At 37.6% G+C, this 26,268-nt stretch overlaps 1 protein-coding gene and 1 pseudogene across 2 annotated transcripts in view; both read right to left on the bottom strand.

Moving 5' to 3' along the window:
- Positions 1-24,287, bottom strand: part of mapk13 (mitogen-activated protein kinase 13) — a 44,109-nt gene extending 19,822 nt beyond the window's left edge. Inside the window, exons 1-5 of one of the 2 annotated variants that reach the window (XM_062999134.1) lie at positions 24,040-24,287; positions 15,813-15,942; positions 8,854-8,912; positions 8,349-8,454; positions 3,675-3,704 (exon numbers count right to left, since the gene is read on the bottom strand). In XM_062999134.1, the coding sequence (XP_062855204.1) occupies positions 3,675-3,704; positions 8,349-8,454; positions 8,854-8,912; positions 15,813-15,942; positions 24,040-24,155 (441 nt within the window). In that variant the 5' untranslated portion in view covers positions 24,156-24,287. The remainder of the gene's footprint in view (positions 1-3,674; positions 3,705-8,348; positions 8,455-8,853; positions 8,913-15,812; positions 15,943-24,039) is intronic. The other variant, XM_062999135.1, reaches the window with a different exon arrangement.
- Positions 1,855-2,010, bottom strand: LOC134318622 (U2 spliceosomal RNA; annotated as a pseudogene).
- Positions 24,288-26,268: the final 1,981 nt, after the last annotated feature.

Raw genomic sequence — 26,268 nt, forward strand, 5'->3', positions numbered from 1 at the left:
GATGCATGAAGACATAAAGACTACGATGTCTGGTATGAACCAACAGAAAGGCTATTGTGGCTGAAACTGCAGATTGTTACTAGTGATGAGGTGAATATATCACAACACATAGCACAGTCCAAGTGCCCACGCTAACTCCTGTCTACCATCAAAAGGCATCAGAACTGAATGACAGAAAGTTGACTGGTCCAATTATTTGTTTTCTCCAAGATCAGGTGGAGATGGCACTAGGATGTACTATATGAAAATCCATGTCACAACATACAGAAGCTAAAAGACCTGTTGGTGATGTAATGTCCCAGCACCAGATACCACAGGACTCTCTCAGACAGGTGTCTTGTGGAGTCCTTATATTGGTGGGTCAGAGTGGTTTTGACAGCATATTGAGCAGGTGGTCATTATGGTTTAGCTCATGGTTATAAATGTAAATTAAATGGAGATGCCCTGCTTAAACAAGTGATTCACAACAGCATTATGGGTGTTCACGGTTCTCATGTTTCTTTAGTATAATATTATGTTTTGTTTCATGATCTGAAATTATTTAGTGTGACAGAAAAGAGGAACTGAGAAAATCAAAGAGAGCAATTTGAAATGTATTCTGTATTTTACTCCTTTTGTGTGTTCATTAAGTTTTCAGCTATTAATACTTTAATAATAAAGTTTTTTGCCCAGCATCTCACAACCACGTCAAATAGTTACATCTGGATATGTGCAGTGGTCGAACATGATCTCCTTTTAGTGGTCTGGTTTCTCACTTTGGTTTACCATTCCACTGCACTTTCATTTTCAATATTAATATCAAACGTCTGAGTGGTAACTAAAGCAGATACCATACCCATTCTAAACCCTCACAGTAGTTAAACTGACTTATTGTAAATGAGTAATTAAAAAAGTTAATATCAGTGGTGTTATTGTTCCATTGTTTTTTTTGTTTGTTTTTATTTTTTGCATTTTTCCCAATTTCCCCCCCAATCTAGTTGTATCCAATTACTCGATTGCATTATACTTTCTCTCTACTGATGTTGATCTCCACCCTGGTTGAGGAGAGCCGAGACTGACACACGCCCCCTCTGACATGTGTGCAGTAGCCAACTGCATCTTTTCACCTGCACAAAGCGGGTTCATATGCGGATCAGCTTTGTGTACGGAAAGCCACACCCTGATCAACGCATTATCCCTAGTCTCTGTGCAGCCGCCAATAATCAGCCAGCAGAGGTCGTAATTAAATCAGTTAATATTTAAATATTTATACCCCCAAGTTTACATGCATGAATACAGAATAACAGAATATTAGTTACAATACAATATCCTGCTGTTGCTTCAACAACATTCATTGGTACAAGTATCTCAGACAAATGTCTGGAACAACCAGCCTGCCCACACTGTATTGTGTTCAGTCTGCCAGTGAATTATTACTTGGCTCAGGTGTGAAAATGTGGATTAGCTTGATTTTCCTGGAAGACTAAACTAAAAATGATAACTGAACAAAATGGTAAACTAGATAAGGAATAAAGCACTCTGAGTATGCTGTTATAATATACAGGGGATCCATAAAGTTCAGACCCCATAGCTTTTTGAACAATGTCTTGTGGATTTATTTTGAATGAATATAATGGACATTTTACCTATTAATCTACATTAATCAGATATAACAACAAGGTGAATACTGGTTTAAGAGGGTTTTTGCAATTTGAAAAATGTGAGGTACTTATACACTGTGTTATCTGGACTGAACGGGAATGCACGGGAAACTAGAGCAGACAATGGAACAAAGCAACTGATCACAGACCAGCTGCACAGACACAGTTTTTATAGCTATTTTAAAAAAGTACAGTAAACCTGAAATGTAAACCCATAAATTTTTATCAAAATATAAGATAAGATAGAACAGAAAGAGCTGCCGTAACAGGCTGCCACTCCCACAGTGCCGGCAGTTACTTGTTCGTTTCAGATATTAAACTGATAAGAACAAATACAACACCTGATCTGGCCAAAAGGCAGAGAAACGATAATGTCAATTTTAAATTCATAGTTTAGAATTAAGAGGAAACAAGTGATGCAGAAAGTAATCGAGCCACTCTGATTACACTGCATTACGCTCATCAAATCAAACATTTCACAACATGCTGTTGTGCAACTCCTCTGTCCTGTTTCCTTAAAACCGTTTCCTAATAGAGCCTGCACGCCGCTGAACAGTTCTGAACATGCAAACATAGCATTACACCCTACAGGAAACCACCTACTGCATTAACCTGAATGTCAACATGATTCACCAGAATCCTTTAATGCCACACAGAGTATGAAAAAACAACGGGCAATAAATCTGTGGCAAAAATTATGTTATGAGTGGTTATTGTTAGTGTTAAAACTGTATTAAACAATGCCATAAAAATATTTTGCTCCCTTTCTGATTTCTTTCACCTTAGCATATCTGTAACATCTTTAAATTACATGTATTGCAAGACCAAGCCAACCCGAATTAGCACCAAATACAGTACTCAACTAAACGTTATTCAAAAAAGGCAAGTGTTATTAAATATATGAGCCATAGAGAGAGTTAGGTATGGGCTGAGCTGATATTTCTAATGTGCATATTAATGTGCGGCTAATTTGTGCAAAATCTACAGCTCTGCTCTCTATTCAAGTTGGAAATACATTTCAATGGACAGCAGTCAACAGCATCAAATAATGTGTTAATCATTAACATCCCAGGATATACACCGATCAGCCATAACATTAAAACCACCTCCTGGTTTCTACACTAACTGTCCATTTTATCAGCTCCACTTACCATATAGAAGCACTTTGTAGTTCTACAGTTATTGATTGTAGTCCATCTGTTTCTTTGCATGCTTTATTAGCCTGCTTTCATGCTGTTCTTTAATGGTCAGGACACTCCCAGGACCACTGCAGAGTAGGTATTATTTGGGTGGTGGGTCATTCTCAGCACTGCAGTGACACTGACATGGTGTTAGTGTGTGTTGTGCTGGTATGAGTGTTTTTAAACATCTCACTGTCACTGCTGGACTGAGAATAATCCACCAACCAAAAATATCCAGCCAACAGCGCCCCATGGGCAGCAACCTGTGACCACTGATGAAGGTCTAGAAGATGACCAACTCAAACAGCAGCAATAGATGAGCGATCGTCTCTGAGTTTACATCTACAAGGTGGACCAACTAGGTAGTAGTGTCTAATAGAGTGGACAGTGAGTGGACACGGTATTTAAAAACTTCAGCAGTGCTGCTGTGTCTGATCCACTCATACCAGCACAACACACACTAACACACCAACACCATGTCAGTGTCACTGCAGTGCTGAGAATGATCCACCACCTAAATAATACCTACTCTGTAGTGATCATGTGGGGGTCCTGACCATTGAAGAACAGCATGAAAGGCTAATAAAGCATGCAGAGAAACAGATGGACTACAGTCAGTAATTGTAGAACTACAAAGTGCTTTTATATGGTAACTGGAGCTGATAAAATGGACAGTGTGTGTAGAAACAAGGAGGTGGTTTTAATGTTACGGCTGATGAGTGTGTAAAGACAACTTGGTTGTTTCTAGAATTTGTGAACATGGACATTTTATTTAATTATTTATCATCATTTCAGCCTTGTTCTAAAATCGTGAGTAATGACAGATGCCAGTTATGTACTGCCAAAAACTTACCCTGTGAATGATGCCAGCATCATGAATGTACTGTGGAGAGACATAAAAAAAACATGAGTCTACATCAGTTAGTCATGTTCAGAACTGTTTAACCCTTCATGTTGCAACTGAATACAAAACTGGAACGTACACAAGATTTTGGGTTATAAAAACTTGCTGCATTACAATTTACTGTAGACTTGATTACCTTGATGTCACAGGGCAAGAAAATGTACAGTTACATTTTCGACATTTAGCAGACGCTTTTATACAAAGCGACTTACATTACTGTGACAGTATATTGTCTAAGCAATTAAGGGATAAGGGCCTTGTTTGAGCAGTGACCTCCTAGTTACAAGTCCAGTACCTTAACCACTAGGCTACAACTGCCCTAAATTTACTTTCAGAGTTCTGTGCTTTTCTATTTCTAATTTTATTAATAACTTGTTTTGGTTATATTCCCCTACAATTCACTTATATGAAATAACATTGTTTTCCATATAATTACTGTATACTTACTTATTTATAATTACTTATACCTACATATTTTTAATTACTTATTTATAAAATAAAACAACCATATACCATTTCAAAAAGTATAAAGTCTAAATGTTATTTTTTACCCTTTTTACTAGGCAAGTTGTACTTTTCATATTGCTTCTGCAGATTTGATCAAAGTTCTGTCTAAAATACACAATTAAAGACTGTAGTAGTTACCACTTGTTGTGTACCACTGTTTACAAGTGCAGTAAAAACAAGCAAAAGAATGCTTGTAAAAGTAGGACATCCCAATCAATGATTAACCAATTGTTCAATGTTTAAAGTCATTGTTTGTTTTACGCTGTTAGTTAAAAATGTCATTTAAATTCCGACAGCTGACACTTGATTCCAATGGAGAGTGAAGCTACAGTCCATACAGAGTAAGAAGGTTGGTATGAAATTCAACACAACCGACCCTAAGTGCTGGATGTGTGGATTTTTTGCATCGTCCCATTACAGAATAGAATAAAATGACTTTGTCAAATATACAGACACGTGTACAGTTTAATAACAACTTCTTTTCGTGTATTCCAGCTCGTTTGGAAGCTGGAGCCAGAGTACTGGAACAGCTACCTTGAAGCAGAGAGGGTTAACTGGCTGCATGTTAGAGCAGGGATTCAAACCCAAAACCTTTGGATTGATAGCCCAATGCTCTACCCACTAGTCTACCATTGTCCCTGGGTAAAACTGAAGGTAAAGGTAAAACTGCTTAACATCTTATAATAACTTCACTGATGATGTCAGAAAGACATTTAGTATTTGAACTGCATATCTATTCGTTGATTAAAATGTCTTGTTTAGTGCTTAAGAGACGCTGTTTGTTACCCACTTTAAAATCTACATTTAGAATGCTCAGTGTTTATGTTTATCACACTGTTCTACTTTACTGCCCCGTTCATTATGTTACTGTGTTTCTCATGCATTGCTATCCATCAGGCACCATCTCTGTGCAGGTGCCTTTAACCAGCAAAGCCCGCAATTTCAGCAGTAATGAAGAATCCCTTCCAACAGACACAGCAAAATGTGGCTGTGTAGCCAGACGGGTAATAGCTAAGCTGAGATTTGAACTTGAATCTTAACGGTGGTGGCCGACGCATCAGACGGCTGCACCACCAAAACCCGACACTCATACATTTACTCACTCACATCTAGAGGCAATTAAGACTGGCTCTGTTTGTACAATTTGGACTGATGAGGATTGAACCCAGGACCTCTAAAACTATGGTGTTGTGTGGCACCCACTTCATTAGCTGTTTCATCATGCCATACCTCTATCTAGTTCCCCCACTGCACTATTTCTGCCGTATTTACGTCATCCATGCTGGCTGCGGAGGACTGTAGGCTAACATATGCCCACTTCAACATGTCTGAAGCTGTCAAGCTCTTCGTTTCACTAAACATTGCTCTGTCATTTATGCAGACACCGTCACCAGACAGTAGGAGTCTGATGGCCAGACTGTTTTGAGGTCTATGTTAATAAGACTGCAACTCCAACAAAACGCTCCTTTTTTATTATATGAATAATGATTGAACTTTATTTTATACTGCATCACTACTTATGGTAATGCAGTATTACTAGGGCAGTTAAGGTACTAGACTAGTAATTGAAAGGTCACTGCCAGGTTGCCACTGTTGGGCCCTTGAGCAAGCCCCTTAACCTTCAATTGCTTAGACAATATACTGTCAAAGTAAGTCGTTTGGATAAGAGTGTCTGCTAAATGTCGTAAATGTAAACGTATATTTTATGTATTTCCTATGTAAACAAGCTTGCACTTTTTTGGTGGTGACTTGAACATGTACCTAGCTAGATAACAAACATAGCTGACATATGTTCAGCTTTAGCATTATTCTAATAATTAAAAGTTGTGATACACTCTTTATATATCTGGCAAATTTATACAGTACATTATATAGCTGTTTAACAATGTGTTCATTATGCAGGTATAACAGGGTGTGACAAAGCTTTCATTTGTATTACAGGACAAACACTTGCAGTAGCAAGCTAAGCAAGCGTAACATTTTATGCAAAGACAAGATGTATTAAACAAGTCACAATGTGCAGCTTTATTTCATGTGGTTTCAGTTCACACTGAAAGAGCTACATGCTAAAAACAGCTACACTTTACACTTTCCTCACTTCAGGTTGACATTCTAATTTAGTACATGATATTCACTCTTTTTTTTATCCAATGGAATCTGTAAAACAGCCACCTTTCCAAAAACATGTGCCACAAGTTCAAACCTGACACTTTTTTCAGGCCCATGACCTGTGATAGTTGATTGTATGGTATTGGTATGGTATGGTATTAACCTGAATTTGCAACCAGGAATAAGGTGCAGAATGGGAAGAGGAAGGGGGGGGGGGGGGGTGTAAATAGTTGAAAAATACCTTCAAAACCATACAACTATGTTATTCAAGTTTGTTCCAAAAGTTAGCACTCTAACAACAACATTTGTTCAGTCCTAACAACATGGCTAAGTATACTTTTCTTAAGATCAAATCAATTTTCCCATAGTCCAAGTGATTTGCAAGTTAGTAGACATAAAAATAGTGCTGTTTACATTTGTATTCTATACACAGAAGATCAATAATGCAAACATGCATAAACAATGTACAAAGACAAGCAGTTTATTAGGTAAATTAGCCCAATGGAACCTTACCGCTCACTCAAAACAGATAAATTTGGACACATAATGAGAAGAACCAATTTATTGGAAAAGAAATGCCTGGAAGAGTTATAGTTTATGGAGAAAGAAGGCAGCCAGCAACAAGATGAATAAGTACAATTAAAGGAATAATAAATGAGCCATTAAGAAGCCTGAGGACTCAAATAGAAGACAAAATAGGGACAGTGGTAGCCTAGTGGGTAGAGGCCCTTAACCCTCTTTGTTCCAGGATGGCTGACCCTGCGCTCTGACCCCAGCTTCCAAACAAGCGGGGATATGCAATGAAAAAATTTTGAGCACTGCAATGACACCAACATGGTAATAATATGATAGTGTGTGTTGTACTGGTATGAGTGTATTCATTACAGCAGCATTGTTGGGATTTTAAGTACTATTTAAACTTGCTGGCATATTTATCAGGGGCACATACCCATAGTTTATGTGTTCAGCTGGAGACTTGAACTATCTTCTTGTTTCATGCACAATGTGTGTTAATCATACTTAAGTAACGATGCACCACAAGACAGTTAAAAATCGATTCACATGTGTAACGATTCAAATCGGTTTACATGTATAATGAATCGATATTCACTTTAAACAGCAGAGGGCACTGGCGTTATTCACCTCGCCTGGTTGACGTCACTACAGGGTTGCCAAGTTCGGAATTTTCCAACCAAATGTATTTATGTGAGAATACTTTCTTTATTTGTATTATTCACTTATTTATGTGGGATTTATTTCATTTCAGTTTTGTTTTTTTTACACAAAAAGGAAAATGTGCAGCATTGTTTTACATAGTTTGTACTTAAAGGGCATTCATTATTTAGATAAATACAAGATAAACACAAATACAGTATTTCATTTTTTAAAGAAAAATAACAAAAGGAAACTTTGTCATAATTTGTCTTTAATTTAATTTTGTTTAAAAAAATCAAGAAAAAAATCTGTCGTGAACCCAGTATCGTGAATCGCATCACATCATGGGTAGAGTGTATCGTTACATTCCTATACTTAGGTCTTTTATCAGTTGGCAGTTTAGAGTTATGGTTGAAACACTATTCAACTCCCAGCATTGACATTAAGGAGGTTTACTGCCACACCTGATACACTTATTTCAGAAAAAAACATACTGAACCATGTCAATAACATTAGGTCAGTGGGGGTCCCTTTTAATTAACGAATGGGGTATGGCAAGTGGGGAGTGTCAAAGTGTACAGAGCAACAGGGCTGCAGTCAGTTAATCTGTAAGGTAGGTCTTGCTTATAAAATAAACAATAAATATAGATACCAGTATATGGTTATTATAGAAAACAAATGTCACTCTGAAAGTCTAAATGGCCATTAAAGGCAGTTTAGAAATTAGTCTGGATGCCCTTTTTACTTCCAAAAAGAGGTTGAAAAAAAGGACATCTGGACATCTAAAGTCCATCATCAGGCAGTTTATTAACTCTGGCTCATTGACTGATTGCAGCTGAAAGGCTGACATACCTTCAAACCACAAAGCATCTGGTACACCAGGAACTGCAACCGGTCTTCTGAAAGCAGACCCCGCACTTTAGAGAGATCTGTGAACATGTACGGCATCACCAGGTAGCTAAAATAGAAAAACAAATTTGTAATTATTGCTGTATGATATTATCTGAACAGAACACAGAACTTTGGCATGATCTCAACGGTTAAAGAGCTGAGCAGTAAAAAACTAATAGGTTAACTGGTTACCTGCCACTAGCACAGTTGTTTAGATAACAAGGCTCTGAATCTATGATTCTGTAATTTTAGCACACTGAGCTACAGTGAAATGACATGATTTTGTTTTAGTGTTAGACATTTACAATTTCCACTGATTTTCCAAATTTCTGTGTCTACTGTTAGATAAAAACAACTTCAGGGCTAGCACATGCTTCCTTTAAGAATTGTAGAACAAGTTAACATAACTGTGCAGGTCTATGCACATGAACTCACAGTAGTAAAGGTTGGCTGAAATTTTACTTACAAGTCTTGAAAGGTTTCCAGGCGAGTGGCAGGTGTGAACACATCCAGCAGCCCTATTACCTGAATCAAGCAGAAAATAACAGGGGGAACGTTCAGTGGAAGAAATTACAGGTAGAGCAAGTCTTGTGGATTTGTTGCAAAAAAGCTGGGATGTTTTGTAAGAAAATAAAAAGAAGAATCTGTGATCTGTTAATTCGAATGAATCTTAATTTAACTGACAAAAGTAGAAAGAAAAGATTTCCAACGTTTTCACTGATTAACTTAATTGTATTTTGTATTTAGGAACACACTTTAAAAAGGGACACATGCAAAGTAAGAGCAAAAGTATAGAAATACAATATTCAAGTTATCGTGTTTCACAAAAAGCAGTGAATTGGTAACACTTTCAGGAGAGACTTGCTCAAAAATGACTATTTCTTAATGCAAAATTGCAATTATATAAGTCTTTCACCAACTACTGTTCATAATATTATGAACATATTCAGGGAATCTGAAAAGATTTCAGTCAATGTAGGGTTAAGCTGTTGAATGCATGTGACCTTTGAGCTCTTAGACGGCATTGCATGAGAAACCAACATGTAACTGTGATAAATATAGCCACATGGACTTGGTAGTACTTCAGAAAATGATTGTCACTTAACACAGTGAACCACTGCATTAAGAAATGCAACCGGAAACTTTATTACATTAAGTGAAAGCCATTATTAAATTGTATACAGATTAAATTGTATACTTTGAATAAAAGCGTCTGCTAAATGCTGAAAATGTAAATGTAAATGTAAATAGCCTCATGGTATAGAGCAGCAATAAAAGGAGAATCAGACAATCACAACAACTAACTGTTGAGTAGCTAAAGTCTCGTATCAAGCAAGAATGGGCAAAAATTCCACTGCAAAACTGCAACAATTAGTGTCCTCAGTTCCCAAAGCATTAAGAAGTCATTAAAAGAAAAGGTAATGGAACACAGGGGTCAATACACCTCTTTTCCAACATTTTATTCTTATATTATTTCATACAAAACATCCCAACTTTTCTGGAAACATGGTTTGTATATTATACTATGATACATTTACTGTTGATATCAGCACATCATAGGAAACATAAAGTAACTGAAGAAGTACATACATTGTGTAATTAAAAACTAATCTTATTATGGAAATATCAGATTTACTAAGTAATTGAACAGGCTAATTAAATTATTGCCTAAATCAGATTTTTGCAGTGTTTGATTATTATTATTATGATTATTTTAAATCAGTTGTATCAGTATGTGATGATTCGTCTTAATAAAGAGCGTGCAAGGCCTGTCTTAACCTGAGCATTAAACACATGCCCAGATCATGTCAGAAGCAGTTATGAACAGTTGATTTCATATACTTGATTTTATTCTCCTGGTAGCAAGTGGTGTAGCTGAAATGAACATCATGAATGGTGACTTAAGTGACTATTAAAAGCATGTTTAATGGTATAAGACAGGCTTTTTAGAGAATGTCAAAAATTGCTGATCTTCAGGGATTTTCATGCACAACAATCCGTGAGTTTCAACTAGACTGGTTTGAGCTAACACGAAGACTCTTTTCAATCATGGTAAACAAAAAAGCATCTTGAAAAAGACAAGTTGAGCCTTGAAGTGAAAATGCCACATCAGTGAAAGTTTGCACCATGTTCCACTCCTGCCAGCCAAGAACAGGGCTCTAAGGCTACAACAAGCACAGGCTTATAGCATTTGAAAATGAATTCGGTGTAAAGCACAGTGTTCCATGTACCCAACCGGCTATGTGACAACAGTTTGTAGTGTTGGTGGTGTTATGGTGTTGAAAATGTTTTCTTGTCACACACTGAGCCTTTATTACAAATCAAGAATTGTTTGAATGTTTAGTCTATCTGAGTATTGATCATCTACTAACCATAAACATCTGTGACTGATCACCCGATCAATATGATGCAATATTTTATTCTGCTGGAAGTGGTCTCCTCAAAGTTGACACCACCCAAAGGGCGCAATGGATCACCAAATGGTTTGGTGAATATTAAAATGAATATGCTATGAACTTTCATTCATGCATTCATTCATTGTCTGTTTTACCACCGCTTTATCCTGGTCAGGATTCATCGGGTATAAATCAGAAAACACCCTGGACAGGTCGGCAGTCCATCACAGGGCAGACACACACACACACACACTCACACTTGGGACAATTTAGTAGCTCCAATTGGCTTGGCTGCATGTCTTTTAACTTGTGGCAGGTAACCAGAGTCTTCACACAAAGGACGCTGGTCGTCTGGCCGGGGAACCAAACTCAGGGCCTTTTTGCTGTAAGGTGACGGACAGCACTACACTCTTTGCCACCCTATGAACTTTCACCAGATCTCAACTCAATTGAACTCTGGGTTATTTTGAACCAAAGGTATTACACAGTGGTCTCCACCACTATTGTCAAATATTACAATAGTATTACAAATATTATAATTTATAATATGTTTCCCTTTTGTCAGTACAATTTGAAAGGCATTTAGAATATGCCAAAGTGCAATAAAGCTGTTCAAAAGGCTCATGTTTGCCCCAAACCTGACAAAAACTCAGTAAATATACAGTACAACTTACTGAACTGGCAACTCAGAGTACACCTGGAGTCAGAGGTTCTTTTTATCGATTGGTTTTGCCATGTTGGACATGCCACAACTTGTGCCACTAACCTGAATACAAGACTCTAAAACAGCCTTAAGTAGGAGAACATTTCCAAACAAAGACGCAATGAGCTTTTGAAGGGTGTGGACTGTATTAAATGTAATTACATATTCTGCTGGAAATTAGAAGATATTTAGGGAGAATATATTTATTATATATTATATAAATAATATATTACTTGGTTAGCATTATGTACCATTTTCCACCTTTAATATTTAAAAATTAACATTTAACACTTGTGTGGTGTTCATAGTTTTGTTACTCAGCCAATGTTTGCGGGTCTGGTGGACCCACCGCATTATTGTGTTTTTAAATCAATACAGCCATAACTTATTTACCATACAAAATATCAGAGGTTTACTTTAAGGCAATAATGACAGCATATTTGGTTAACATTTACTATTTACCTGTGTTGGATCATGTTTATAAATAATAGTGCCATCCGTTTGTTGTGATAAAATATAAAAAAGAAAAAAATCACTATCAAAATATGGCTGGAAAAACATGTTTACTTTGAACAAATCAAAATGGAACAACCTTAAGAAATGTAAAACATGTCAGTGTAAGAAACACCAGCCTGAACAGATACAGTATCTGTATCAGTCTACACATCAGCCCCATTCAACACAGTCTATTTATGCTAGCTTATACAATACATGAGGGTCAGCTTTACTTTGTGTGTGTGTGTGTGTGTGTGTGTGTGTGTGTGTGTGTGTGTGTGTGTGTGTGTGTTACATACATTCATTTAATGCATGTATGCTGTGTCTGTTTCTCTCTCTCTGTGTCTGTATCAGTATGTCTCTCTGTATGTCTGTCTCTCTCTCTGACTGCCTGCCTTCCTGTCTGTCTCTGTCTGTCTGTTTTTTTCCTGTCTGTCTGTCTGTCTGTCTGTCTGTCTGTCTGTCTGTCTGCGCCTGTCTGTCTGTTTTTAACTATCTGTCTGTCTGTCTCTGCCTGTTTGTCTGTTTTTCTCTCCGTCTCTCTGCCTGTCTCTCTGTTTCTCTCTGTCTGTCACACTGACAGCAGGACATGTTGTAGTAGGACACAGTAAAGGGACACATTTTTATACCTGCGGGTCCAGTGGACCCGAACACCACGTGTAATAGAAATGTGTAGGGGGGTGTACAGTGTGAACTTATTAAAAATGTGTTATTTTATATGTTCTTCACACAAAATGAGCCAAAGGCAAAGAGTCTGAGGTTAAAATAATGATAAATAGCATCATTTTTCTTTGGTAATCATTGAAAACGGGTCCCACAGACCCAAACACCACATAAGGGTTAAACAATTATGTAATTTAGGAGTAAATATGTTATACACCAATAACTTTAAGCTTATTGTGCTTCCAATCAAACAGCATGAAGTAAAAAACACAATCGATTAAATAATATATAATGAGTATTAACAAAATAAAGGGGTCACTGTTACTATTGGACAATGTCATTAAAGAACAGCTTATAGAGACACTCCTAAAAGACATGAGTAAATTATGCAGAGCTGGGTTTTCTGATATTACACAAAGTCCCATTATTAAATGATTAATCATAAAACAGCTTTAATTATATATATTTGATATTGACTGTTGGCAGTCTAATAAGCTAGTTCATCAACACAGAGACATGAGTTTAATTATCAGCAGTGCCCCTGGAGACAAAAGTCCAGTTATTAAATGAATAATCATAAAACAGCATTAATTATATATATAATTGATATTGACTGCTAGCGGTCTAATAAGGTAGCTTACCAGAACAGAGACATGGGTTTAATTATCAGCAGTGCTACTGGAAAATATAATTTGCTGTTTCTGAGGGAGGGAAAACTGGATTGAAAGTAAGTTACCCCCCTGCCTCTGAAATACTGAGGCAGACTGTCTGGTCAAGGTGCAAGCACAGAGTGCATAGATTGTTCATCTACGTGTGAAATCTCTCTGTATGAATTCACCCCGGCATTTAAAAAGAACTGATCAGCAGATTTACACATTTTGAAAGTTAAATCTACAACAACAGAGGAACACAATGAGTACCATGTCTGTCTGACAAGAACATGCTGTTTATAATACTGTACTTTCTAACCTTCATGTCACATCAAATATCAACGTTTAGCAAACCAGGCAATGTTTATATGTTACAACTACAAATTACTTTTACTGCATCATACTCATTTGCAAGACAACTTTAATTCATGCACACTCTGCTAACAGTTTCAGGCAGCATTCCTGATTTTTATGTCTTACATAACGCGTAATTAAGCCATTTGCAGTGCACTAATTAGGCATACAATTTAGAACAGTTAGTGCTGGGTGGTATGACAATACATTCAGTATACCATCTTTGATTTCTCGTACGGTATGGAGTTTTCAAACACTTCCATACCGTAGCATAGTTAATACAACAGCTGTAGGCTTCAGTAGGCAGCAAAACATATAATATTGTTCAGCGCTAAAAATACTATGGAGCGCTGTGCAGATTAGATACAGCTCATGAGTTAGCCACGTAGCGCTAACATAAGTGTTAACAGATTGGAGAGGCTTCCTTGATATGGTGAAAAAACTAAACAAAACCAGATGGAGGATGAAGAGAGGAAGACCTGATATGCACTGAAAGAACCTGCCAAAGAAATGAGGTGTGTCGGCAGTTTAGAACAGACTAAAACACTATATACTGTATGGTTTGTCGATATATGATTTGTCGATTTGTATATATATTAGGGCTGTTGTTAATTGCGTTAATTAACACGATTAACGCGTTAAAATTTTAATGGCGATTAAAAAAATTAATCGAGATTAAAATTTTTTATCAAACTATTTTTATTGGGCTATGTTTGTGCCATGTAAATATGTGTCTCTGTGGTAATTTGCACTGCTTTAACACAGTAACATTGTGTTTATACTGTATTTTGTTTGTTTTATTAGGATTTTAATGTTACATTCATGACAGGAACGGTAGTTACTCATTACACAAGATTCATCACTTCTCAAGGTTATATCGAACACAGTTGTGGACAATTTAGTGTCTGCAAATCACTTCACTTGCATGTCTTTGGACTGTGGGAGGAAACCAGAGCACCCGGAGGAAACCCACGTGGACACGGGGAGAACATGCAAACTCCACACAGAAAGGACCAGGACCGCCCCACCTGGGGATCGAACCCAGGACCTTTTATACTGTATAACAATAACACGGGCAGGTATCAATATCAGGTATTTTAAATAATTATTTTCAAAAAGCGTGAGAAATCATCACTAGACAAAATTACAGTTATTAATTTACGCTTTAACATCATCTTTGATCAGAGCACGGATTTGTGTCGTCAGGTGTCTGCGCGCACGGATACGCGTTACAGGTAAAATGAGCTCAGACTCAGTCTAACTGTATTTCAGATGAATTTGGATGGCCCATGGCAGGGGGGGCGGGGGTCCTCCAAGACATAAACTCAATCACTCACCTCACTGCCCCCCCACATTGGCTGCACTCGCCAGGTCATTATTATTATATGACAATATTTTCGTTAAGTACAATTAAAATAACTAAAAAACTGTGCATTAAAAATACCAGAGCCAGGAATTTGGACTTGAAGTGTAACTTCATTGTGATCATTGTGTAAGTCGCTTTGGATAAAAGCGTCTGCTAAATGCTGAAAATGTAAATGTAAATGTAACTTCTGAGTGAGTACTTTTAATTCATTCTGATCAGCTATCAGCATATGCAATTTGTTGATGGGGCCCAAAACATTTTTTTGCACTGGGGCCCATGAGCTCCTAGTTACACCACTGGTGTTGCATCTAGAAATGGTTCATATTATGAGCGCCTGTTTTCAGTGGCAGGGTTACGAACAGGTAAAGATCCTCACTTTTGCTTACTAATGTGAACAGACTCATTTGAAATAACTGGCTGAAAGGTGGGTAGCTGTTAACAACTCTATACAGGAATTGGCTGGCTTTCTAAAAATTATTTAGATTTAATCATTTTATCATAATTTTATAATTTTTTTATTGGTAAACATGTTGTTGCAATAAAAATGTGCATAACTGTTCAAATTATGTGTTGTTATTTTTGCACGCGATTAATCGTGATTAATTTGGTTCTTTAATTGCAATTAATCTTGATTAAAAATTTTAATCGCGTGACAGCCCTAATATATATAAGATAAAATAGCAGCTCTTTCAGAATTTTACCAACAACCTGCACTGGAACAATTACCTCAACCGTGTCTTTCTAACACTTTTCTGTGAGCCGATTTTAATTATGCAAGAAATCATACACAGGACTTACATTTTGATGCTTCATGTGCTTGAGCAGTCTCAGCTCTCGATAGGCTCTCTTTGCAAAGATATCAGACTGGAAGGGTCTGTGTAGCTTCTTGATGGCAACTTTCTCCTGGGTTTTTTCATTGATGGCTGAGCTAAAACAGGACAAGGCAGACAAGGCAAGGTTAAAAATGTTGGTAATGCAAATAACCACAAGTTTGTAATGACTGCACTTCTGCACCCCACTGCACTGCAGGTTTTAAGAACGGGGCTGCCCAGATGTTTTCACAAAGAAAAAGCCCACCAACATAGAAACCAGGTACATTTTACAGTTAGTTTTCACCTCAGTAGATACAAGCTTGACATTTAAGGATTATTAGTAGGGGTAGGGTATGAGACAAAATGATCAGATTGCATCATAATCATTACAACACATGACATGAAGAAGAATGTACACCTGCAAGTTTGCAAATCCCTGGGAATAACCCAGATTTTTGCATTACTCATAAAATGTTGACTGATTGTTATCCAAGTCATAACAAACATATTCTACCTGAACAAATGGCACACAAAGATCTGTACTTTCCATGTGTATATACAGTATTTAAGCAATAGAACACGAGAGGGAGCGTGTTATCGCGAATAACATGTTCTATTGCTTTTATACAACAGTTTTTACAAAATAAAGAAAGAAAATAAATCAAAGAAGCCCTGAATTTCATAATAAATATGCTTTAATATTGACAATACCTTCCGCCAAAAAGTAGTTCCACAACGAATATAAAGTTTAACACTACAAAGCAGACATCCCAAGTTGCAAAAACTCATTTCAGGGAGGTAAGAACAAGAAGAAAAAGGCAAGAACCTCTGAAGGGAAAAAAGAAATAAAAAACCTCTTGCACACACCAAAGGATATGGGTGAACTTTTGGAAGCTGCTAACTGTTCGCGTTACAAAAACATTAATGTTCCCTACATAGTGCACAAGATTGTGTATCAGATCACGGATTTATGTTCCCTACATAGTGCACTAGTGGGTGAATTAGACAATTGGTTATGTTCCCTACACAGTGCGCTAGATTGTATATCAGATAACGGATTTAAAACGCGATCGGGAAAAAAGGCTGTGACGCCTGCGCGTTTGTGTGCATGAAGCTTGTCGTTACTGGCAACGCGTCAGCGGAGTAATACAGTTGTGGTGTGAAAAGGCCGTGCTGTTATCACAAATATCAGCACGGTTAGAACGCTTCTCAACCAATCAGATTGTAAGGTCGGAACTAACTGTTGTATAAATATATATAGTATGTAAATAATACCATTTCATTTCATTTGGTGAATTAAAGTTTAAAGCTATGGCCAATTAACTCATTCATTTATAAATGAGTTTCAATTCGACATTAAGACATCACGACATTTCTCCTGTTTTTTATAATATTTAAATAAAATTTAAATAAAAAGATAAGGTAATTAGACATTATTAAATGAGTTTTTTTTAATAATCTGTATCCTGAATCGTTAATATTACATTACATTAGTTAAAAACATTAGGTGTATAAAATCATTCAAATCACTTGTTTTTCCTCACTGTGTATACTACAATATATCAAATTAGTCAGTTCTTTTAAGAGCTACCTCCAATATGCCCCAATAGTCACTTTTTAATTAGTATATATCCCAGCTCTGCTCAGGATCAGGGGTACATCATTTGCTTGGTATTGGTATTGGAATGTAAACTACAGCATGGTGTAAATGTCACCCGGCAGCACTGGAGCTGACTGAGAGTGTAAGAGTGTAGGCGTATGTAGATTGTCTAATGTGAAAGTGGCATAGCAATAAGACCCAAGTAAAAGGTTGATGCACTGGGTGCATGTAGTGTCTCGCTGCAGATGTCAAACCAAAAATTGGACTACCACGGACCATAGAGTTTTATTTTTAAATGAATATAATTGTCATCTTTACCCATCAATCTAAAAAAGACTAAAAATCACCCATGAAAACATGTATTGAGTTTTTACAAAATTCATTACAATTAAAAACTGAAATCTCTTACAAAAGTTCTCACACCATTTATTTAATACTTTATTTAGACACAGTGATTGCTATTCTACCTAAATAGACCAGCCATAGTCAGACTCCTGTGTGTTTGCCTTTTCAAACTATGTCCAATCAATTCAAACTGAAACAAGTGGACTCAAGTTAAGTTTTGGACACATCTTAGAAATAATTAAAACAAATATGTGTATCCTAAATTTGAAAAAGTTTTAAGATGACGCGGAAACCTATGGCTGACGCGTGTTCTACTGATATCCAGTCCACTTGATCCATCAAAAAAAGCAAAAAGACCGCACTTTCCTTTGTTTGTCAAACTTTACTTTAACTATGAACAAATAAAGTAAATTTAAAATATAAATATTTGTAAGTATCTTCCTAGCTGTGTAATTATTCCAACAGTTATCTAACTAAAAGACACGATGCGACACGGTCAGAAAACCTTTAGGCTCCATCCTCATTCATCTTAATCTAACTAACGTGTACACTCATACTGCGCATAGCAAAATTTACCTGCCATTCTTAAAGTGTTACATTTTCGGCATTTAGCAGATGCTTTTATCCAAAGCGACTTACAGTATACAGTCTGAGCAATTAAGGGTTAAGGGCCTTGCTTAAGGGCCCAACAGCAGCAACCTGGCAGTGGTGGGGCTTGAACCAGCAACCCTCTGATTATTAGTCCAGTGCCTTAACCACTAGGCTACGGCTTGCACACATGTTAAAATAACAAGGATTGATATTAACAAATGTGGACTTCCAAATTCATAAATAACAAAATTATTTAAACACGAGCATATCCCGGTCTGAATATAACAAACATAAAAAACTTTATAAAAAATTATCTAGGGGCATTTTGGCACCTCCAAAATAGAATGCATATGAGCATAATTTGGAGAGAAGGCGCAAAGACTGAATACTTTAGTGAATAAACAATTTCATTTTAAATTAATTTTCCAAAAACGTTTTCACTTCGTCGTTATTGGTGATTAAATGTAGATTGATGGGTGAAAGTGGAAATGACATTCTTTTAAAATCCAGAACCCAATAAAGTTCAAGTTCAAGAGTATAAAAAGTCAAGGTGTCCGAGTACTTGCTGAATCCGTTGTATTTCAAATCAGCTTTTATAGAATTTCTAACACCTAAACATTACACTTGTCTTGCCTTTGGTAAATATCTGCATATCTGGCTGGGTTGACTCCAGTCTGTGGTGCTGACTTTTATGGTGGTACTCATCACTGGTTTCACCTACTTTTTAGATGTTTTTAGAAGAACAGTAAGTAGGTGTTGTGACTTTTGGAATCATATCCACCGTTACATTTTATTTTAGAATTTGTGAGCCCTTCAGTAGATTTCTGTACAGAACACTGATTTATGGCAACATGCACATTTATTAGTTTATTTTTTTCATCAACATCAATAAAATAAAATAAAAAAAACATCAATAAAATGTGTGTAATGTGAGAAATAAAAAACTGCATAATTTTTCTCAAAAATATTTATGTATTTTTCTTTTAGTGACTGCAAAGTAACCAAAGTTTGCATTATCCGACCTCGATTTGCAACTTCTACGTAGAATTTGCCACTTAAGACATCAGACAATGTTAATTTTTCTCTTTGCAGTGTCTTTCCATTGAGGCCATATTGTTTAGTATTTTTCAGAAAATGTGATCACCTGATCATTAGCAAGTTAGACATCCCATTCCAAAACCATGGGCATTATTATGACACTGGACATGGGCACAGCCATGCTGAAACAGAAGACAGCAAACTGTTGCCACAAAGTTGGAAGCACCTGAAGCGGTGTTCACAAACTTTTGGCCATAAACTGTATGAATAGAAACTTTAAGCTTGAGTTAAGTTTGAGAGATTTCTGCAGGTATTTTGCTGTTACTATCTTTCAAACCCTAAAGCACTGCATGCTGTGCTTTTGATGTGGTTTTTGCAGGACACCCACTCTTAGGAAAAGTAACAACAGTACTGAATGTGTAGATAATTTGTCTTACAGTCAACAAGTCTTTAGAAATGTTTATGTAACCTTTTCCAGCTTTATGCATCTCTACACATTTACATAAACAGGACTTTTTTGAGTGTACAAAAGTCTCTACACATATAAAACCTGTGTTATTACCAGGTTACTTTTACCTGTAATGTTTTCCTACACATGTTATGCAGAGGTTATTTTCACCAGTGATGTAAAGACTTTGCTACTTTCACACATGCAGTTTACCAGACCCTGCATTCTCTTAGACATGAAAACATCAACTTGATGTGATATAACAATCTCACATATAACAGATGTGTTCACGGCATCTTTATTCTACCTAACACAGCATTATACAGCGTGATACAGATAGCACAGGTGCTTTATGGAAAGTAGATTTCTGTTCTGAATGCATTTCTGAATCATTTTATTAGCTGTTTTCTTATGTTTGGTATAGGGCTGGGCAGTCACAGTATTTTTTTAAGATTCTGACGGTTTCACAGTTTTATTTTTTGTATGACTGGGACTTTTTATATGTATGATTTTACTGTCATAAGTACATAGAATATAAAAGATTTAAATTTTACCATGTATACAACGAAGGTTTTGAGTACTATAAGGTTTGCTTGTCCCCACAAAATGACACAATATATGATGGAATTAGTATGCGTGAGACCAATTCAATAAATACGATGTTTATTATTAATATAATATTTTAGTATTATACAAATACTGTTAGCTCTCGCTTTAACAAATGAAATGACATTTGCAGTCTTACAGTCACCGCTGATGAAGTGCACAGTTATACCATTGTACTGATGTATGACTCCACTGATTGTACAACTTGATCACAGGTCTGTTGTAGAAAAGTGAATGACTTAATATATATATCTACGCTTTCAGCTTGCAACTGAAGTATTTTCGCCCTGGTAGTAAAGTCGCTCCATTTGCTTTTTTGCAACAACCATGCCCCGACAAACTGTACAGTATAAAGTGTTGTAATCTGTCGGAACAAAAAACTTCTAAACTGCCGACACAGCTCATTTCTTTGCTGTTTCTGTTTATTATTGTCCACCATATCGAGAAAACCTCTCTAATCTGTTAACACTGTTATGCTAACGCTACCTGGTTAACAAGTGAGCTGTATCTAATCTGTACAGCGCTCCATTGCGCTTTTCGTGGCGGACAACATTATATGATTTGCTGCCTTTTGAAGCTTACAGCTGTTGTATTAATTATGCTAGGGTATGGCGGTATATGAAAAATCCATACCGTACGGGGATTCAAAGCCGGTATACCAAATGTACAGTCATACCACCCAGCTCTAGTTTGGTATTAATTTTACATAATGATGGGGGGTAATTAGTTATTACAAAATTAACTAATGTTAATGTGATGGTCATGCAAGTATTTTTAAAGAAGTGCATGCACCCACTATTTGTCTGAAAAGATTAGGTTCTTTCAGCCCATTATTAAAACAAGCTGTAAAATAACTCCAGGTAATACACATGTTGGTAAAGATTCCCTTATGGTGTATGACAGGAAAGTTTTATTGCAAGACACGCTCTAGCATGTGCTGTTTTATCTCTTAAATCATGGGTATTTACTTGGCAAGACTCTGGGTACATGTACAAGCCGGGCACACATATAACCCTTTTCACTAGCAATAACTACATAGTTATAGTTAACTTTTGTTTAAAATTATTTGTGTGTGTATATATGGTTTGTTTAAATCTAATTCATTCAAGGATGGGTCCTTGCTAAGTCTGGTTCCTCTCAAGATTTCTTCCTTGTACTTTTAAGAGAGTTTTTCCCTTGCCACTGTTGCCTTTGGCATGCACAACAGCATGGTTTGAATTATGGGGGGGACCCCCCAAAATGAGGTTAAAATAAAACACTGGGGGAGGGTAGTTAGTTAGTGAAGTGTAACTTCAGGCAAAACTTAAACACTGGTTGATTATTCAGTATACATTTGACTGAAGCAATAAAGTGTATTAAACAAGCTAGATAGATAGCTATTTATATTAACACGGAGCACATTCTCTTGTTCGCCCAACTGCAACCTTACCGAAGATGCATTCAATAGTGGAAGTGAAAGCAGACAGATGAGATAAAAAATAGTATGGTCCACCTTAAGGGTGTCTAAAATGTATTCTTCCAGGCATAAATGTGCTACATAAATACATTTGAATTGACTTGACCAATCCAATCTTACAAAATTGGCAGTGGTAGCTCAGGTACAGTGGTAGCCTAGTGGGTAGGGCTTTGGGCTATCAACTAAAAGGTTGAGAGTTTAAATCTCAGCTCTGCCATGCAACCACTGTTGGGTCCTTGAGCAAGGCCCTTAACCCGCTCTTCTTCAGGGGTGCCGTACAATAACTGACCCTGCTTCCAAACCAGCTGGGGTATGCAAAGAAATAATTTCATTGTACTGTACATGTGTATATGAACACCGATGAGCCATAACATTAAAACCACCTCCTTGTTTCTACACACACTGTCCATTTTATCAACTCCAGTTACCATATAAAAGCACTTTGTAGTTCTACAATTACTGACTGTAGTCCATCCATTTCTCTGCATGCTTTGTTAGCCTGCTTTCATGCTGTTCTTCAATGGTCAGGACCCCCACAGGACCACCACAGAGCAGGTATTATTTGGGTGGTGGATCATTCTCAGCACTGCAGTGACACTGACATGGTGGTGGTGTGTTAGTGTGTGTTGTGCTGGTACGAGTGGATCAGACACAGCAGTGCTGCTGGAGTTTTTAAATACCGTGTCCACTCACTGTCCACTCTATTAGACACTCCAACCTAGTTGGTCCACCATGTAGATGTAAAGTCAGAGACGATCGCTCATCTATTGCTGCTGTTTGAGTTGGTCATCTTCTAGACCTTCATCAGTGGTCACAGGACGCTGCCCACGGGGCGCTGTTGGCGGGGTATTTTTGGTTGGTGGACTATTCTCAGTCCAGCTGTGACTCCATCAGCGCTGCTGTGTCTTTTGCACTCATACCAGCACAACACACACTAACACACCACCACCATGTCAGTGTCACTGCAGTGCTGAGAATGATCCACCACCCATATAATACCTACTCTGTCGTGGTCCTGGGAGAGTCCTGACCACTAAATAACTGCATGAAAGGGGGCTAACAAAGCATGCAGACAAACAGATGGACTACAGTCAGTAATTGTAGAACTACAAAGTGCTTCTATAGGGTAAGTGGAGCTGATAAAATGGACAGTGAGTGTAGATATGTGTATATATGACAAATAAAGGCGTTCATTGTAGTTAAGATGCTGGTCTAGTTATCAGAAAGTTGCTGGGTCAAATTCCACCACTTGGGCCCTTGAGCAAGGCCCTTAACGTTCAAATGCTTGTATTGTATAGGGTTACAACAACTATTCAAAGTCTGCTAAATGCTGTAAATGTCGTTTTATTAATTGGAGCATTAACAATGATGTAGCTCCGTTTTGACTAGTTAGGGTCTTAGTTAGCCTAGCGGTTAAGGTATTGGACTAGTAATCAGAAGGTTGCTGGTTCAAGCCCCACCACCGCTAGGTTGCTGCTGTTGGGCCCTTGAGCAAGGCCCTTAACCCTTAATTGCTCAGACTGTATACTGTAACTGTACTGTAAGTCGCTTTGATTAAAGGCGTCTGCTAAATACCGAAAATGTAAATGTAAATGTAGTCATCATAGAAAACCAGACTATTAAAATGGTTTTAAGTACAATAAACTGGTTAAATCTGACTTGATCCAGACATTTTCAAAGGGACACTTAATATTATCTGAAGGTGATTTGCATTTGCTGTGACTGAATGACTAAACCACTTTATTTCTAAACCACTGCAACGTAACTGGTATTTTTATAATAACAATAAGACGTTGCTGTCCATTTTATCTCATTATGATAAGAGCTTGGCCTTCCAAGCCATACAGGACATGTCAAAACTCATGCAGGAGACAAACAAAAGACAGGAAAGAGACAAGCAAAGGGAAAGTAAGAGACTGACTGGAATAGCAGGGAAGACGTTGGCTCTGAAATAATGTTGTAATGTAAATGTTTACAGTAGAGAAAGAAAAGTATACACACTGAAGCAAAACAGCCTTTAGTGGAATTTCCACACTGTTTATATGGACATCATGAACAGGCCTGTATAAATAACATCACATTTGATCTTGGTGCAATCTCGATTTATGCAAAAATAAATCGGTACTAACCACACTGTGCCGTAAGCTCCGGTTCCGATCTGCTTTAATCGGACGTATTTGACGGGTACTTCCCACACTGTACCATTGATCTCCTCCCGGTTAAACAGCGCCGCCGACTCCTCCATCAGAACCTACAACTTAGCGCACACACCGGTTCTGTAAACTGCTCCGGTCTGTGTCTGTACCTGAACCAGCTCGTGGTAAACTGTGCTAAACTGGAAGTGCAGTACAGTTCATACACCGTGTGAGCATGCTCCGCGTCTGACAGCCATGGTTAACTAGCTCTTCTCTTTGGAAAAAGGAAACGCCTAATCTACTAACCAGAGATGGCGCACTTGTGTTTTTATTACTGTAGTGAGAAGTGTCGTTCGTGAACGAGTCACGTCACTGAGTCGGCTCTTCGAATCGGCTTTTCAGGTGAACGTCGGGAGCCGACTCTTTAAAAGTCAAAAACATTTAATGATCTACAGTGGTGTCTTGTAACCAGAGGTGGAAAGAGTACTACAATATTGTAGTCAAGTAAAAGTGCTATTTACTTAAGTATGAGTAAAATTACTAGTCTAAAAATGTACTGAAGTAAAAAGTAACTCATTTAAAATGTACTCAGAGCAGTGGCATAACAAGGAGCTCCTGGGGCCCAGTGCAAAGAAATTTCATATATATATACTGTATACTGTATATTAGGGCTGTCGAAGTTAACGCGATAATAACGCATTAACGCGATTTCAATTTAACGCGATTTTAAAAAATAGTGCCGTTAACGCAAATTCTATTTGGCCCTGCGAGTCATCCGTAGTTTATGTTGAGACTTGACCGTGCACGGCATCTCTCATTAAGACAGCGTTTCTCAAATGTAACCGAGCGTCGTAGCGTCGTAGCACTTGCTTAATAAAGAAATAAATACACGGTATATTCACAAGTTGTCGGGAGCAGAACACTTTTATTACTTTTTCTGTTACGGTACCGAATAGCGGACAGCTAGAGTCGTTAGCCAAGCATGCTATTCCATGGACTATGGAAGCCCCAAAGGGTCAAAACACACTCACTTCGTGTAGAAACGTCCATCAAACCATTGTCACGATACAACCACAGAAAAGTCTGTTACAATAACTACGCCTTATCCCATCTAAAGCTCCGCTTTTATATCAGTGGCGGCTGCTGGTCTTTCATTGTCGGCCTACATCATAAAATTTGTCAATTTATTTATACATGAATTCTGCCCTCCGTTTCTTTTCAAGAAAATGGCCTGAAATGGGTTGCAGTTTGTCTTTCGACTTCACTCGCAAAATCCGCGATGGGACTGAAGCTCCCAGTGATTAAGTGATGGTGTAGAGATCAAAATAGCTGTCAATCAAAACGGGATTCAGCCTTTTGACTGATCCTCCAATCATCTTGCAGAAGCTCAGCGTCCAGACCCGCCCACAGCTCCATTCACCCCCAGAGACGCTCAGCGTCCGGGGGCGGGACAAAATCGTGGCATTTATCCAATGACCGGCGAGTTTCGAAGCAATGAAAAAAACCGTTCCATGCAGTCCCATTGAAGTGAATAGACGCTCAGCTTCTACGGGCAAATGCATTGACGCTACGGGAGTTAACAAAATCGAGTCAGTCGATATGTGATAAGTAGCTGATTCTGAATGAACTCGTCTTTGAGATGAACGTGTTCTAATGCATTTGTAGTCAATGAAATGTTACACAACTGTACATATTTGACCATTAAATTTTTGACATTTTAGGGGAAGCTGAGCTTCCCTTGCAGTCTTAGAGAAATCACCACTGATATATATATATATACAGTATATATATATATACAGTGTATCACAAAAGTGAGTACACCCCTCACATTTCTGCAGATATTTAAGTATATCTTTTCATGGGACAACACTGACAAAATGACACTTTGACACAATGAAAAGTAGTCTGTGTGCAGCTTATATAACAGTGTAAATTTATTCTTCCCTCAAAATAACTCAATATACAGCCATTAATGTCTAAACCACCGGCAACAAAAGTGAGTACACCCCTTAGTGAAAGTTCCTGAAGTGTCAATATTTTGTGTGGCCACCATTATTTCCCAGAACTGCCTTAACTCTCCTGGGCATGGAGTTTACCAGAGCTTCACAGGTTGCCACTGGAATGCTTTTCCACTCCTCCATGACGACATCACGGAGCTGGCGGATATTCGAGACTTTGCGCTCCTCCACCTTCCGCTTGAGGATGCCCCAAAGATGTTCTATT

The sequence above is a fragment of the Trichomycterus rosablanca genome, chromosome 7 (assembly GCF_030014385.1).
Source record: "Trichomycterus rosablanca isolate fTriRos1 chromosome 7, fTriRos1.hap1, whole genome shotgun sequence".
In the NCBI taxonomy this organism is placed as follows: domain Eukaryota; kingdom Metazoa; phylum Chordata; class Actinopteri; order Siluriformes; family Trichomycteridae; genus Trichomycterus; species Trichomycterus rosablanca.